This window comes from Macaca fascicularis, chromosome 1 (assembly GCF_037993035.2).
Source record: "Macaca fascicularis isolate 582-1 chromosome 1, T2T-MFA8v1.1".
NCBI classification, from domain to species: domain Eukaryota; kingdom Metazoa; phylum Chordata; class Mammalia; order Primates; family Cercopithecidae; genus Macaca; species Macaca fascicularis.
Genome location: NC_088375.1, coordinates 148,139,045 through 148,155,594, shown reverse-complemented (window position 1 = coordinate 148,155,594; position 16,550 = coordinate 148,139,045). Strand labels below are relative to the sequence as shown.

At 39.1% G+C, this 16,550-nt stretch overlaps 1 protein-coding gene and 1 pseudogene across 1 annotated transcript in view; one reads left to right on the top strand and one right to left on the bottom strand.

Annotated features, from left to right (window-relative positions):
• Nucleotides 1-1,631, bottom strand: part of LOC102126959 (cell division cycle-associated protein 4-like) — a 49,047-nt pseudogene extending 47,416 nt beyond the window's left edge.
• Nucleotides 1-16,550, top strand: part of LOC102128221 (calcium-activated chloride channel regulator 4) — a 34,224-nt gene that overhangs the window by 5,185 nt on the left and 12,489 nt on the right. The window contains exons 2-7 of the mRNA XM_005542823.5: nt 8,049-8,189; nt 8,328-8,475; nt 12,207-12,315; nt 13,821-13,998; nt 14,352-14,570; nt 15,971-16,198. Of these exons, the coding sequence (XP_005542880.3) occupies nt 8,049-8,189; nt 8,328-8,475; nt 12,207-12,315; nt 13,821-13,998; nt 14,352-14,570; nt 15,971-16,198 (1,023 nt within the window). The remainder of the gene's footprint in view (nt 1-8,048; nt 8,190-8,327; nt 8,476-12,206; nt 12,316-13,820; nt 13,999-14,351; nt 14,571-15,970; nt 16,199-16,550) is intronic.

Below are 16,550 nucleotides of genomic sequence, written 5' to 3'. Positions count from 1 at the left end.
CCGGGTCTCACGGTAGTACAGAACATAATGGAGAAATATTGCACACACGTTTAAAGTAAGACATGATACATTCACACTGTTTACAAGTACCGTAGTGATGCTCACTGCAAAAAAAAATCTCTTATTTAAACCTGAAAAATATGAAACACATCAACTACAATTATTTAGGCTATAAAAGTTCTAATGTCGCAGCAAAGGATATCTATAGAAAAAATATACTTCTAAGAAAATAGCTGAAACAATCTAAAGACATAAGGTGTGAAACGTTTAAAAATATGTATCTTAAAACAAAATATTGCTCCAAACACTTGAAACTGAATTGTAAAAAACTCACCTGTCTAAATATAAAGGAGGTTGATGCAGCTGTGGCTCGCCGTCCTCTACAGTGGGGGATACAAAGAGAGACCAGGGGCCCAGGGCTGTAAGGACGTCAGGACCAGCCCAGAGATGAGAAGTCTTTCAGCAGAACTGCTGTCTCCGCCTGGCACTCCGCAGCGGGGAAAGTGAGTGGGACGGGCCTGGGTTGCAGACCCCGCTGGTGATGGTCTGTTCTGGGATTTCTCAGAATCAGCAGACAAGGCATTAAGGCTGGGCCGCTGGCTGCAGGCGCACCCTCTGCAGGAGCCAGTGCTCACCTGTCCACGCGTCAGACACAGCTGCGAGCGCTTAGGGCTCCGGCTCAGGTTCTCCACCAGGATCTCCACCACGTGGTCCAGCTCGCCCAGATCGGACTTGCAGCTGGAGCTGGGGCCCAGGGTGGCCAGAGCCAAACCCTCGAGCCCTTCACAGGGGCCCGGCCCGGCCCGGCGCCCCCCATCATGCCTGTCAGTAACGTGTCCAGGTCGTAGTAGGGGCTGTCCACGCCTGAAAACAGCTCTCCCATGCAGCCGGGGTTTTTAGTCTCCAGCGTTTCAAATACCTGATCCGAGTGATTTGTGAAAGCATCCTCTGTTTTCCTGAGGGCCATCCATCTCCCAGACGCTCCTCTACGGGGGCCTCAGCATCTGTGCTGAGCTGACTGGGCAAGGGTCAGAAACTGGGCCCTGTGCGTGCCGTCTCCCAAGCTAGAGGCAGGACGTGCCCCCTCCTGCTCCCACGCCGCGCGGCACAGGACCTCCATGAAGCCCAAGCGGTCGAGCGGCGCCCGCCCTGCAGCCTGGGGTGCCACTGAGCGCCACGTCCCATCTCCTCTTGGATCTGCCGGACCATGCTGGCAGTGAAGATTGAGCGGCACAGGTTGGGCTCCATGTGGCAAAGCTGCAGCTTCACCAGGGACATGTCCAGGAGGGACTGCCGCTGCAGGCTGTATTCAAGCCGGCTGTCTTCAAGCCGGCTAGGGCTCCCTCCACGTCTTCCTCGTGGCCAACACATTTCCCCTTCAGTCCTCGTGCAAACATTGTGTCTTTGAGAGAACGGTTATCTGGGTCCTGCCGTCTCGTGCAGCCCACAAGAAAGCCACAGAAGAGGAGAGGCAGCAGAGATCCTCTCTTCCAGCAAGCTATGGAAGCCTTTGTCACGACGATCCTGTCTGACCCGCGAGGCCGCTCTCTGGGTCCTCTGCTCAGCCACCGCCGCTGCCGCCCACTTCCCGCCGCGGAGAGAGGAGCGCCCGCCAGCGCGGGGCCTTCTTTACCCTTTTGAAACAGTCAACTCTGCTTAGGAAACTAGCCATAGTTTTACTTCCCACAAAAAGTTGGTGTGTCGGCCGGGTGTGATGACTTACGTCTGTAATCCCAGCACTTTGAGAGGCTAAGGCGGGTGGATCACCTGAGGTCAGGAGTTCGAGACCAGCCTGGCCAACATGGTGAAACCCTGTCTCCACTAAAAAATACAAAAATTAGCTGGGCCCAGTGGCAGGCGCCTGTAATTCCAGATACTCGAGAGGCTGAGGCAGGAGAACCGCTTGAACCCGGAAGGCGGAGGTTGCAGTAAGCCTAGATTGAGCCATTGAACTCCAGCCTGGGAAACAGAGCAAGACTCCGTAAAAAAAAAAAAAAAAAAAAAAAAAAAAAAAAAAGTTTATGTGTCTATATATGACCCATAGTGTCTTCTTTTGTTTTCTTTTTTTAACTTTTATTTTGGGTTCAGGGGCACATGTGAAGATTTGCTGCATAGGTAAACTCGTGTCATGGGGGTTTGTTGTACAGATTACTTCATCACCCAGGTATTAAGCCTAGCACCCAATATTATCTTTCTGTTCCTCTCTTTCCTCCCAACCTCCACCCCAACTCTCAAGTAGACTCCAGTGTCTGTTGTTCTCTTCTTTGTGTTCATGACTTCCCATCATTTACCTCCCATTTATAAGTGAGAACATGTGGTATTTGGGTTTCTATTCCTGTGTTAGTTTGCTAAGGATAACAGCCTGCAGCTCCACCCACGTTCCCGCAAAATACATGATCTCATTCTTTTTTATGACTGTGTAGTATTCCATGGTATATATGTACCACAGTTTTTTGTTGTTGTTGTCGTTTGGTTTTTGTTTTTGTTTGTTTGTTTGTTTTTGAGACAGAGTCTCCATCTGTCACCATGCCCAGCTAATTTTTGTATTTTTAGTAGAGATGGGGTTTCACCATGTTGCACAGGCTGGTCTCAAACTCCTGACCCAAAGTGATCTGCCCACCTCGGCTTCCCTAGGTGCTGGAATTACAGGTATGAGCCACCATCCCTGGCCCTGGACCACACTTTTTAATCCAATCTGTTATTGATGGGCATTTAGGTTGATTCCATGTCTTTGCTATTGTGAATAGTGCTGCAACAACCATTCACATGCATGTGTGTCTTTCTGGTCGAATGATTTATATTCCTCTGAGTATATATCCAGCAATGGAATTGCTGGGTTGAATGGCAGTTCTGCTTTTAGCTCTTTGAGGAATCACCATACTGCTTTCCACAGTGGTTGAACTAATTTACACTCCCACCAACAATAGGTAAGTGTTCCCTTTTCTCCTCAACCTCGCAAGCATCTACTGTTTTTTTTTTTTTTTTTACTTTTTAATAATACCTATTCTAACAGGTATGATATGATTTCTCATGGTGGGTGGGTTTTTTTGGCGTTTCTTTAATGATCATTGATACTGAGCTTTTCTTCACATGCTTGTTGGCCACATGTCTGTCTTCTTTTGAAATGCATCTGTTCATGTTCTTTGCCCACTTTTTAATACATTGTTTGTTTTTCTCTTGAAAATTTGTTTACATTCCTTATAAATGCTGGATATTAGACCGTGTCAGATGCATTATTTGCAAATATTTTATTCTATTCTGTAGGTTGTCTGTTTACTCTGTTGATAGTTTTCTTTCGCTGTGCACGAGCTCTTAAGTTTAATTAGATTCCACTTGTCAATTTTTGCTTTTGTTGCAATTGTTTTAGGCATCTTTGTCATAAAATCTTTGCCTATGTCTAGGATGGTATTGCCTAGGCTGTCTTCTAGGGTTTTTATAGTTTTCAGTTTTACATTTAAGTCTTTAATCTATCTTGAGTTGATTTTTCTATATAGTGTAAGGAAGGGATCCAGCTTCAATCTTCTGCATATGGCTAGCCAGTTATCCCAGCACCATTGATTTAATAGGGAATCTTTTCCCCGTTGCTTGTTTTTGTCAGCTTTGTTGAAGATTAGATGGTAGTGGATGTGCAGCCTTATTTCTGGGCTCTCTATTCTGTTCTATTGGTCTAGGCCTGTTTTTATACCAGTACCATGCTCTTTGGGTTACTGCATCCCTGTGGTATAGTTTGAAGTCAGATAACATGATGCCTCCAGTTTTGTCCTTTTTGCTTAAGATTGCCTTGGCTGTTCAGGCTCTTTTTTGTTCCATGTGAATTTTAAAATAGTTTTTTTCTAGTGCTGTGAAAAATGTTGTTGGTAGTTTGATAGGAATAGCATTGAATCTATAAATTGCTTTGGGCAATATGACCATTTTAGTGATATTGATTCTTACTATCCATGAGCATGGGATGTTTTCCATTAGTTTGTGTCTTCTCTGACACAATTTCTTTGAGCAGTGTTTTGTAATTCTCATTGTAGAAAAGTTTCACCACCCTGGTTAACTGTATTCCTAGGTATTTTATTCTTTTTGTGGCAATTGTGAAAGGTATTTGATTGCCTATTTGATTCAGCTCTGGACTTGGCTGTTGTTGGTGTATAGGAAGACTAGTGATTTTTGTACATTGAGGTTGTAGCCTGAAACTTTGCTGAAGCTATTTATCAGCTGAGGGAGATTTTGAGCCGAGACTAAGGGGTTTTCTAGATACAGAATTATGTCATAATCAAACCGGGATACTTTGACTCCCTCTCTTCCTATTTGGATTCCCTTTATTTATTTCTCTTGCCTGATTGCTCTGGTCAGGACTTCCAATATTAAGTTGAATAGGAGTGGTAAGAGACAGTATCCTTGTCTTGTGCCTGTTTTCAACGAGAATGCTTCCAGCTTTCGCCCATTCAGTATAATGTTGGCTGTGGGTTTGTCATAGATGGCTCTCATTATTTTGAGGTATTTTCCTTCAATACCTACTTTATTGTGGTGTTGAATTATATTGGAAACCTTTTCTCCATCTCCTGAGATAATCATGTAGTTTTTGTCTTTAGTCCTGTTTATGTGATAAATCACATTTATTGATTTGTGTATGTTGAACCAATCTTGCATCCTGGGGATGATGCTTACTTGATCACAGTGGATTTGCTTTTTGATGTGCTGCTGGATTTGGTTTGCCAGTATTTTGTTGAGAATTTTTGCATCAATGTTCATAAAGGATATTTGCCTGAAATTTTTTTTTTGTTGGGTTTTTGTCAGGTTTTCATATCAGGATGATGCTGGCCTCATAGAATGGGTTGGAGAAGATCCCTTCTCCTCAAATTTTTGGAATAGTTTCAGTAGGAATGGTACCAGCAATTCTTTGTACATCTGGTAGAATTTGGTTGTGAATCCATAAGATCCTGGGCTTTGTTTGTTGTTTGTAGGCTGTTTATTACTAATTCAATTTAGGAACTTGTTATTGGTCTGTTCAGGAAATCAATTTCTTTCTCGTTCAGTCTTGGGAGATGTGTCCAGTAATTTATCCATCTCTTCTAGGTTTTATAGTTTGTGTGCATAGATATGTTCATAGTAGTTTCTGATGGTTATTTTTATTTCTGAGGGGTTAGCATTAACATTTCCTTCTTTATTTCCAATTCTGTTTATTTGGACCTTATCTCTTATTTATTAGTCTAGCTGGTAGCTGGTGGCATATATAGCTTATAAACTTTTTCAAAAAATTAGATCCTGGATCTGTTGATCTTTTAAATGGTTTTTTGTGTCTCAATTTCCTTCAGTTCAGCTCTAATTTTGATTATTTCTTTTCTTCTCCTAGCTTTGGGGTTGATTTGTTCTTGCTCCTCTAATTCCTTCAGTTGTGATGTTAGGTTGTTAATTTCAGATCTCTCTAACTTTTTGATGTGGGTATTTAATGCTATAAATTTCCCTCTTAAAACTGCCTTAGCTGTGTCCCAGGGATTCTGGTATGTTGTATGTTTGTTCTCATTAGTTTTGAAGAACATCTTGATTTCTGCTTTAATTTGATTATTTACCAAAAAAAAAAAAAAAAGTCATTCGGGAGCATGTTGTTTAATTTCCATGTAATTGCATGGTTTTTAGTGATGTTCTTACTCTTGAATTCTATTTTTATTGTGCTGTGGTTTGTGAATGTGTTTAGTATGATTTTGGTTCTTTTGCATTTGCTGAGGATTGTTTTATGTCCAATTATGTGGTTGAGTTTAGAATATGTGCCATGTGGTGATGAGAAGAATGTATATTCTGTTGTTATGGGGTGGGGAGTTCTGTATAGGTCTATCAGATCCATTTGATCCAATGTTGAGTTCAGGTCCTGAATATCTTTGTTAATTTTCTGCCACAATGAAGTTTCCCACTATTATTGAGTGGGAGTCTATGTCTCTTTGTAGGTCTCTAAGAACTTGCTTTATGAATTTGGGTGCTCCTGTGTTGAGCATACATATATATGTAGAATAGTTAGATCTTCTTGTTAAAATGAACCCATTACCATTGTGCAATGCCCTTCTTTGTCTTTTTTTATCTTTGTTGGTTTGAAATCTGTTTTGTCTCAAATTAGGATTACAGCCTCTGTTTTTTTCTGTTTTGCATTTGCTTGGTAGGTTTTCTCCATTTTTTTTATTTTGAGCCTATGGGTGTCATTATGCCTTTATGAGATGATTCTCTTGAAGATAACATACCATTGGGTCTTGCTTTTTTATTCAGCTTGCCACTCTGTGCCTTTTAAGTGGGGCATTTAGCCCATTTACATTGAAAGTTAGTATTGATATGTGTGGATTTGATTTTGTCATTGTTTTGTTGGCTAGTTATTATGCTGACTTGTTTGAGTGACACTGGTCTGTGTGTCTGGCTTTATAGTGACACTGGTCTGTGTGTCTGAGTCTGTTTTTGTATTAGCTGGTAATAGTCTTTCATTTCTATATTTAGTGCTTCTTTCAAGATCTCTTGTAAGGCAGGTCTGGTGGTAATGAATTCCTTTGACATTTGCTTATCTGAAAAGGAACTTAATTCTCCTTCACTTAGGAAACTTAGTTTGACTGGATATGAAATTCTTGGTTGAAGATTATTTTACTTAAGAATGCTGAATGAAGGCCCCAGTATTAGTCCATTCTTATGCTGCTAATAAAGACATGCCTGAGACTGGGTAATTTATAAAGGAAAAGGTTTAATTAACAGTTCAGTATGGTGGGGAGGCCTCAGGAAACTTACAATCATGGTAGAAGAGGAAGCAAACATGTCCTTCTTCACATGGCAGCAGGAAGGAGATGTATAAGAGCTGAGGGAAGGGGGAAGCCCCTTATGAAACCATCAGATCGCGTGAGAACTTACATCACAAGAACAGGATGGGGAAAACCACCCCACGATTCAATTGTCTCCACCTGGTCCCTTCCACAACATGTGGGGATTATGGGAACTACAATTCAAGATGAGATTTGGATGGGGACACAGCAAAACCATATCAGCTCCCAATCTCTTCTGGCTTGTAGGGTTTCAGCTGAGAGGTCCACTGTTAGCCTGATGGAGTTCCCTTTGTAGGTGATCTCCCCTTTCCTCTCTAGCTGCCTTTAACACTCTATTTTTCATTTCAACCTTGGAAAATCTGATGATTGTGTCTTGGGGATGATCTTCTTGTGTAAAGTCTTGCAGGAGGTCTCTGTATTTTCTAAATTTGACTGTTGGCCTCCTAGCAAGGTTGGGGAAGTTTTCACAGATGATATGCTGAAATATGTTTTCCAAGTAGTTTGCTTTCTCCTGTGAGGGACTATTTTTCTTATTTGTCCTTGTATGTGAGTTCATAGTTTTGAATATAAGATGATATTATTTTCAGATTGGTAGTAGAGCAACAGTTCTGTAATCAAAGTTTTGCCTCTACTATGAGTTTTTCTTTTTCATCACACCTCCCACCCACACAGGCTCCCAACCCGGCTGCTTCTCCTAAGGTTGGGATGGGAAACTTCTTCAATGACCCATTTCTATAGAGTGTCCTCCTCAGTTTGCATCAACCAAGGCTGTTTTCTACTAATATTTCTTATAAATAGTAATGATATCAAACAGTTTTAAGATTGCCTATTTGTAGAGTTCCATTTCTACGCCAACCATACTGATAGATAGTAATAGTCCATTGAAGGATGAGGAAACTGAGATTCGGAGTATTGCATAAATCAACCAAGATCTGTCACCCAGAAGATACTAACATTAGTGTTGGAATCACATAAATGACTCCAAAGTCCATGTACATATTCATATTAATCAATTTCTCTTAATGCCAAATACAAGCATTTGCCTTTTAAGGCAGGATTACAGAAGACTGAGGAGGCTTTTAATGTGCAGGATTAAGTGATGGTTTTTGGTTGACAGGTGGCAGAGTTAGAATAATGAGGCAGAGAACCTGCTCATCAGTCTGTTGCTTTTCTGTCCACTCTTAAGTTCGGAAATGCCTGTCACAAAACCCTGCTAATTTAGTTCACTCTAACTTCACCATCCTCACATGTTTTTTCCTCTAATGACAGGATATGGTCACTACAGCTTCTACTTACCTGTTTGAAGCCACAGAAAGAAGATTTTTTTTCAAAAATGTATCTATATTAATTCCTGAGAATTGGAAGGAAAATCCTCAGTACAAAAGGCCAAAACATGAAAACTATGAACACGTAAGTGTCAAAATCTTCTCTTAAAAAATTATATTTTCTGATATTACCCATTTTTGCCACAAATTATTTAAGAGTCTTTCTAACTGAATATCATCTTTTTTATTGTTCATGTTTAACAATCTTTTTCAACACTCTCAGGCTGATGTTATAGTTGCACCACCTACGCTCCCAGGTAGAGATGAACCATACACCAAGCAGTTCACAGAATGTGGAGAGAAAGGCGAACACATTCACTTCACCCCTGACTTTCTACTTGGAAAAAACCAGAATGAATATGGACCACCAGGTAGAAATTTTGGTTAAAAAATAATTTTACAATGATTGCAGCATACAACTTTCTATGCAGGTTAAGTGTGCAGGCCATGGGGCCAAAGTCCACAGAATCAAATCCTGGCTCCCCTACTTACTAGCTGTGTGTGACCTTAAACAAGTGGCCTACTGTCTCTGTGCTTATTCCCTATAAAATGGCAAAGAGAGGAGTTTCTACCTTGTAAAATATTTGTTCTACATTAAAGAATACAGATAAATGTACTCAGTACAGTGTCTACAAAAATATAAACAGAGAAAAGCAATAATAAATGTTTCTTAAGGCATGCTTTTTACATTTTAATTTTTCCAGTTCTCTCATAGCTGGTTATTAACAAATCACAGGTAAGCTACATGAAAGCCAGATGTATAGTAAGCTGGAAAGAGTCATGTTGCCAGTTACTGGTCAAGAGAAAACACTCCTAGGCTATCAGTTGCTGATAATATCAATCTATTTCATTGAAAGAGATGACATTGTCTGTAATTGATCATTTTGACCTATAAAAATGGCTATGTCATCTAGTTCAATCTAAATGTTAAAATAATTTGTCAAAACAACAAAAGTGCATTTTACAGACAAAAATGCAAATCATTATTAAAGGAGGGCTCTACACATGTATCACTATTAAATGGGAACCTTCCTGAATCCCCATACCCCAGAATTACCCTCTTCTATTCCTGTTCATTGAACACTTGTTAAGTCTCTGGTCTCTGCCAAACATTCAGCTAGATCTGGTCCTATTCATTACCTGGACCAGTTCCCCTCTCCAGTCTTGAAAGTTTCATCATCTCCTTATGTCCCAATCTTACCTCTTCCCTATACATTATCCTGACCATGTTTGTTTTCCTTGACACCTCTAATCCTTTGTGCCCTTTTAGTTATACTTTCTTACCACCTGGCATGTACAGCAAAGTCAGTCATTTTGACTACAAGTATAAATAGCTCAATTCTCTCACCACTCTTATCCTTATGTTTCATTCAATTTACTAAATCTTCTGAATTATCCATCTACTTTATTCTTGGATCCTGTCATGTTTTCAAGAATATTGAAGAAAATTATAAAACTATGACATGATTATAAAAATGCACTTTCCAAGCTCAGTGAAGCACTCAAAACTACTCAACAATATTTTTATGCAGCTCTTCTCAATTCTCTTTCTCAATTCCTATAGCAGCTGTTCTAAAACTTCTACCATTTTTCTCAAGATCTCTAGGTACTCTTCTCAATCCCATCAATTAATGTCCTGATTGATAAAACAGAGGTCTCTACATTCTTCCTCTCTATTTCCAAACTTATTACCACCTACATCTTCTCTACCTGCACCTTTCTTAGAACAGAAAGGCTCCTCCAATTTGTAAGTTCAGTGTCCCCATATCAGTTATTGATTTTTCCCATATCCCACACCTAAACCCTATTCTATTACTGACAGGTCTCCCCTTCTTCTTAGACAGATCTTTCTTCCTTTTCACAAATGCATAATATGATATGTGCATTTATGTGAAAAACTCACATTCCTTAATGTCCTAAAAAGCAATAAGGTTTTTGGACAAATAAGATTAGTGAGAGAGCTCTCAAAATCTATGCAATTTTGTAATAAATATGATAACAACACCAACAATCACAATAGATCATTTAGATCACCCAGGCAAGCAATGCAGTAAGGCTAGAGGCTGCCCTAGCGCATATTAAAAGTACACACACACACACACACACACACACACGACACACCACACACACACACACACACACACACAGTGTGAGGAGGGGGAGAGAGAAATGTTACCAGAAACAGGAACAGAGATAGCTGGAAATGAGACAATGATGTAGACAGGAATGGAATTCTAAGTCAAAAGGGTTGCTTTTAAGGTGGGCATGGGAGGCAGGGAAACCTGAGAAGGAATCGAGTCTGAGTGAACTCTCTGAGAAGACAGCCAGGTATAGGGAGTTTTAAATTTTTCTTAACATGCACCAGATTCCTATTACAGTAGCTGATATGAGGGCTTTTTCCTTTCCTACTGAAAGTTCTAATTCTGCTCCCACGAACCTGGTTCCACTTGCCTAGGAAACCTGAAACCAGTGTTTTTAAAGCGAATTATGTAGAAGAGTAACTTAGGGACCTTGTTAATATGCAGCTTCTGATTCTGTAAGCAAAGGGTGGGCTGAAGATTCTGCATTTCTAAAAAGCTCCCAGGTGATGCTGATGGATATGGTCCAGAACCACAGTTTGAATAGCAAAGACTTAAAAAAGAAACATGACGGCTGGGCACGGTGACTCACGCCTGTAATCCCAGCACTTGCGGGAGACCGAGGTGGGTGGATCACGAGGTCAGGAGTTCAAGACCAGCCTGGCCAACGTGGTGAAACCCCATCTCTACTAAAAATACAAAAAATCAGCTGAGCGTGGTGGCGGGTGCCTGTAATCTCAGCTACTCGGGAGGCTGAGGCAAGAGAATCACTTGAACCCAGGAGGCAGAGGTTGCAGTGAGCCGAGATGGTGCCATTGCACTCCAGTCCAGGTGACAGTGCAAGACTCCGTCTCATAAAAAGGAGAGAGAGAGAGAGAGAGAAGAGAAAGAAAGAAAGGAAGAAAGAAGAAAAAGAAAGAAGGAAGGAAGGGAGGGAGAGAGGGAGGGAGGAAGGAAAGAAAGAAAGAAAGAGAGAGAGAGAAAGAGAAAGAGAAAGGAAAGAAAGGAAGAAGGAAGGAAGGAAGGAAGGAAGGAAGGAAGGAAGGAAGGAAGGAAGAAAGAAAGAAAGAAAGAAAGAAAGAAAGAAAGAAAGAAAGAAAGAAAGAAAGAAAGAAAGAAAGAGAAGATGACTTCTTCATACTATGGTACTATGGTGTATTTTCCTCCTATTTTCAGATTCATGAGGTCGTTTGAGCTACAGAAACACACATTGTAGCAGAAGAGACTTTACTTCCAATCTCTCCTTCTCCATCTCTGTTCCCTCTGAAGTTTTTCTCAACATTGCTAAAATGAAAGTTCCACTTTCCTTCTTTCAGCATCTCAAGCTGTGAATTTACTTTTATTCCTTCATTTATTGCAAAATTCTTATTTAAAAAATTTTTATTTGAACTCCCTCTCTCAAAACTTCCCCAAGTGAAGTACTAAATCTCACACATCTTTATTTTTTTAATAACTAGTATTGCATTGAATGTATATATAATTAGTAATTGTTTCATATAATTAATGCTAACATGTCTTAAGTATGAATTCCTTCATTTTAACATCCCCAGAATTGTATTTGGCCCATAATAGTGTTTCCCAATTTTTTTTTTAAATCATGATAGGGAGCATTTTTAGACTTTTTTTTCTAATTGTATTCACATGGTATTTTGGTGCAAGAGATGTACTGTATATCTGATTATGTTGGTTATAATTTGGAGAACCATAAACCATTGTACTAAGACTTTTTACCCCCAAGAACCAAAACACAAATCCCAGTCCACTCGGTCCATAGCATATCCTCCCTTATTGTTTCATTGATTTAACATGTTGTGGAATAAGAATATAATATATTACATAATATAGCATAATATAATGTGATTTAATACAATAGGCTTTTTTATACACTGAAATATAAATGTTGATAGTTGTTGAAAACTGAAATCTAAATATATTTTATAATTGAAACAGAAGCTTCTTAAAATATTTTGGTACAAAATGTGTCACTTGAATTATGATCATGTATTTGAAATGCTTTCCCACAGGCAGACTGTTTGTCCATGAGTGGGCTCACCTCCGGTGGGGAGTGTTTGAAGAGTACAATGAAGATCAGCCTTTCTACCATGCTAAGTCAAAAAAAATCGAAGCAACAAGGCATGGCTACTTAAATTTTCTAAATTTTCTAAACTGACTTCAGGCTTTTATCCGTTCTTATTTTCCTCACTTTAATATCTTTCAAAATCATTCTTAATGCCGACAATACGTCACGAAACAATGCTTTTGTTTTTTTTGTTTTTTTAGAAAGTGTATCTTAAGTAGGCAATTGCTATTTAAAACATACATAATTTCAATGGCAACCATTCGGATGACAATTTGACGTATTTTATACTTCTCTGCCATAGCTTCCAGAACTCACTTGTGTTGAAGTTGGGCATGTAAATGGATTTACAATATGCTGGGATAAGATCAAAGTTATTCACATTACACAAGAATGCACAAACATGGTTAAGTAGTGCTAAATGTGGACTGAGTAAGAAATGAGGCAGCTTCAAGGAGCCAAGCAGGAACTTCTTGGAGATTTATAAAGGTTATTTTATAATACCATCTAGCATCACAGTTAATAATAGAATCTCCTTTTGATTCTATGATCAAATGGTTGGGAAGAATCGGTTTAAAATTAAAATTGGTGCTATCGCCTCATCAGTGTAGATGTCCTGCTGGGGCTCGGGACTTGACACTAATGTGAGAACTGAAAGGTATATGATTTCAGTCAAGATCCTTCCTCTGCCCCATTGCACCAATTTTCAGGCACACCTTTTAGAGAGTATTACATTTATTATATTTGTTTATGTCATATTCCCCTTAGATGTATAACAGCTGCTGCAGAATATTCATCATGATTTTCCAGATAGATAGTTTCATCATGTCGACCTAGTTTGGGAGCAATAGAAGCATCGACATATTTATGAGACTCCCTAAATAACAGAATAAAAACTATTCATCATTTCCTGAATTTGAACTGAAAGCCTATTGAAAAGGCAAAATATGTTCACATCTCAGCGTATTTGTTGTAATCACTGCCACCTGTAATCAATTACATGCCATAAAACATATGTCTAAAATGTCTCCAACATTTTTTATTCTACCATGGGATCCTTGGCAGTACCTCATCTTCGCTTCCAATCACATTTCCCTTTGGATAAAAATGCTCTTTGAGTAATAAGACTTGTGTCTATCCCATGTACCTTTCTTTTGGGAATATCTTCTTTGGGAAGAAATCTACAAAGAACTTCAAGCTAAAGTGGTATTCAGAGTAAATTGTCTCAAAAGTTCTCTTATCCAGGTCCCTATAGCATATTTACCACCAAAAGACCAGCAGGAGAGATGTCTGAGCAAGAGATCAGCAGCTTTAATACAAGGAGAGAACTCAACCATTATGTTTATCTTGAGGCCGCACTTAAAATTTCCCTCTAGAATTTCTTAAAAAATAGATAATTACTTTGATTGGAACCCTTAAACTCTACAGCCAGGATAGGAAGTACATGGCACACATAGAATAAACATCTTGATATAAAGGTCATCATGAATACAACCACTTAAGATTTCTATAAGTGTTAATGATTCGGTTGCCTCAGATATTAACTGTCATGTATTTTCAGGTGTTCCACAGGTATCTCTGGTATAAATAGAGTTTATAAGTGTCAAGGAGGCAGCTGTATTACTAGAACATGCAGAACTGATTCTAAAACAAAACTGTATGAAAAAGATTGTCAGTTCTTTCCTGATAAGGTGCAAACAGAGAAAGCATCCATAATGTTTACACAACGTATTGATTCTGTAAGTATGCTGATAATTGCTTCCAGAATTTATAATCAAATGACATATTGTCATGTTTTTAAAGTATCTGTTCCGGTGACCTGAGGATTACATATATTGATATAGAGTTCTTTGAACATTGGCCGACACATAGTATGTGCTGAACTAGTGCTATCTAGTGTTATCCATTATTACTGTTACCATTATTCTTATTATGGCAAATCTACCTTATTGTAATATTGATGCTCAGTAAATGATATTTCATTCAACAAACAACATATCTGCAGAAGGCATTTTAAATTTTTTCAGGTTTGTATTTTGATTTTTAAAAGCATGGTATATTAAAATTATTTTTTATTTTATTAACCGTTTAGGTTGTTGAATTCTGTAATGAAAAAACCCATAATCAAGAAGCTCCAAGCCTACAAAACAAAAAGTGCAATTTTAGAAGTACATGGGAGGTGATTAGCAGTTCTGAGGATTTTAATAACACCATACCCATGGTGACACCACCTCCTCCACCTGTCTTCTCATTGCTGAAGATCAATCAAAGAATTGTGTGCTTAGTTCTTGATAAGTCTGGAAGCATGGCGGTAGGTTCACTCTTTCTGGATATAGGGATGTGGGATATTTGAAGATCTGAGAACACACTGAACTCTGTCTGCACCTAGATTGTTCTAAATTGCATGGTGGCATAAAGTACCATCACTGCCCATGATCATGACTTCAAGATACTGCAGCAAAATACCATAGTAGAAGAAAGATGTGAATATAATTAAAAATACCTAATCCAAGGGTCACTTCCTCCTTGGATTCCTCCAGAAAATGGACTGGACTTCTAGGCTGGTTAAAGCCCTTTTACTGTTTCCCAACAATGCTCTGTGCATACCTCTATTACTGCATATTATATTTATGTTACACATTTCTCTTCCACTAGCCTAGGAGATCCTCTAGGACTTAGAACCATGTCTTATTCATCTTTATCCCCATTTCCTAGAATAAAGTTAATCACATAGGGGTAATCAATAAATGTTGAAATGAATGCACAGTAAACAAGTGGGTGCAATGTGATAAGAAACCAGAAGGATGGCACATTTAAGGCAGAGCAAAGCCTGCTGAAGAACAGGAATAAGGTCTTCAGCAAATGAGGGAGGTATTAAAAAGGGCAGAGAATGACAGAGTGGAAGGAACTGAGCCACAACAATGCAGGTAGTGGAGAGAGCACATAAAATGAAGATGTAGAAGTTTCTCATTGTGATTTGGTTCAGGGAGTTCAGAAGGAAATTTGGGCATAAGTTGGTGGGGAGTAATACAGATCAGTATAGTGATAAGGACTGGAGAAGACAAATGCATGAAGAAGCTTATATCCTAGACAATCACCTCGGAAAAATGGCCAGGTCCTGAGGGTTACCAAAGAGCCAATTCAATTAACCCATTGGTGGAAAGGCAGCAGCGAGAGGTTAGGAACAGAAGGAGAAAGTGGGAAGATAGGGCCTTGGCCTCTCCAAACTTAAAATGAAGCTTGAGTAAGTATTACCTTTTGGGCAGTCTAGTTTCCAGTGGATGAAGTGATTCCAGTCTCTGGTTGGAGTCTACAATAGTCTGGTTTGATTTATAGGCTTGGGGGTATGGTTTTATCTGAAGACAACAAGCACAGGAGCTCCCAAGAGTAATTAGACAGTGTCTCAGATGTGTATCCTCACCCCAATTTCAACTCAATCCCCACCCTACCTTCCACCCCTCACTTGGATACTTAGCAGTCAAGAATCAACTGTAAATAAAAACCTGTGCTCCTTACTACACAATATGTGTCCCATAATACATACCACCATTTTTTAAATTTTATCAATTAAAAATTTGATAATTGCTTCCTTTAACAACATCGATTACCATTCATAGAAAATGTTACCAATAAATTCTGTCCATTCATTTTATGTGATTGTCTGTTATTTTCCAGTCAAAATCACTTGTTTTTCTTGTCTTTTTGATCTAGGGTTATGACCGCCTAAATCAAATGAATAAGGCAGCAAAATATTTCCTGCTGCAGATTGTTGAAAATGGATCCTGGGTGGGGATGGTTCACTTTGATAGTACTGCCACTATTATAAATAAGCCAATCCAAATAATAAGCAGTGATGAAAGAAACACACTCTTGGCATGGTTACCTACATACGCTTCGGGAGGAACTTCCATCTGCTCTGGAATTAAATCCGCATTTCAGGTAAAAATTGTACTGCTAATATATTTTGTTTTTTGTTTCTTTTCAGGACATTTTCATGTTAAGTGCTACTGCACATACTTGCTGCCTTATTTTAACATAATTAATCCTAAGAAGCACAGGACTAAACAAATAGAAAAAAGTTCTCTTGATGTTTTAATGGATCAGTGAATGAACAACCCATGGGTGAATAAATGACTATCAATTTGCCACTCACTTACAAGCCCAAGGAAGTCATGGACTTTGCTGTCTTGTTACCATGCAGTAGTCAGTGCTCAGTAAATGTTAGTTAAATAAGTGTGCTTGGATGCAAAAGTCATCAACTTTTGGGGCAATGACACAGGTGGTATAGTAT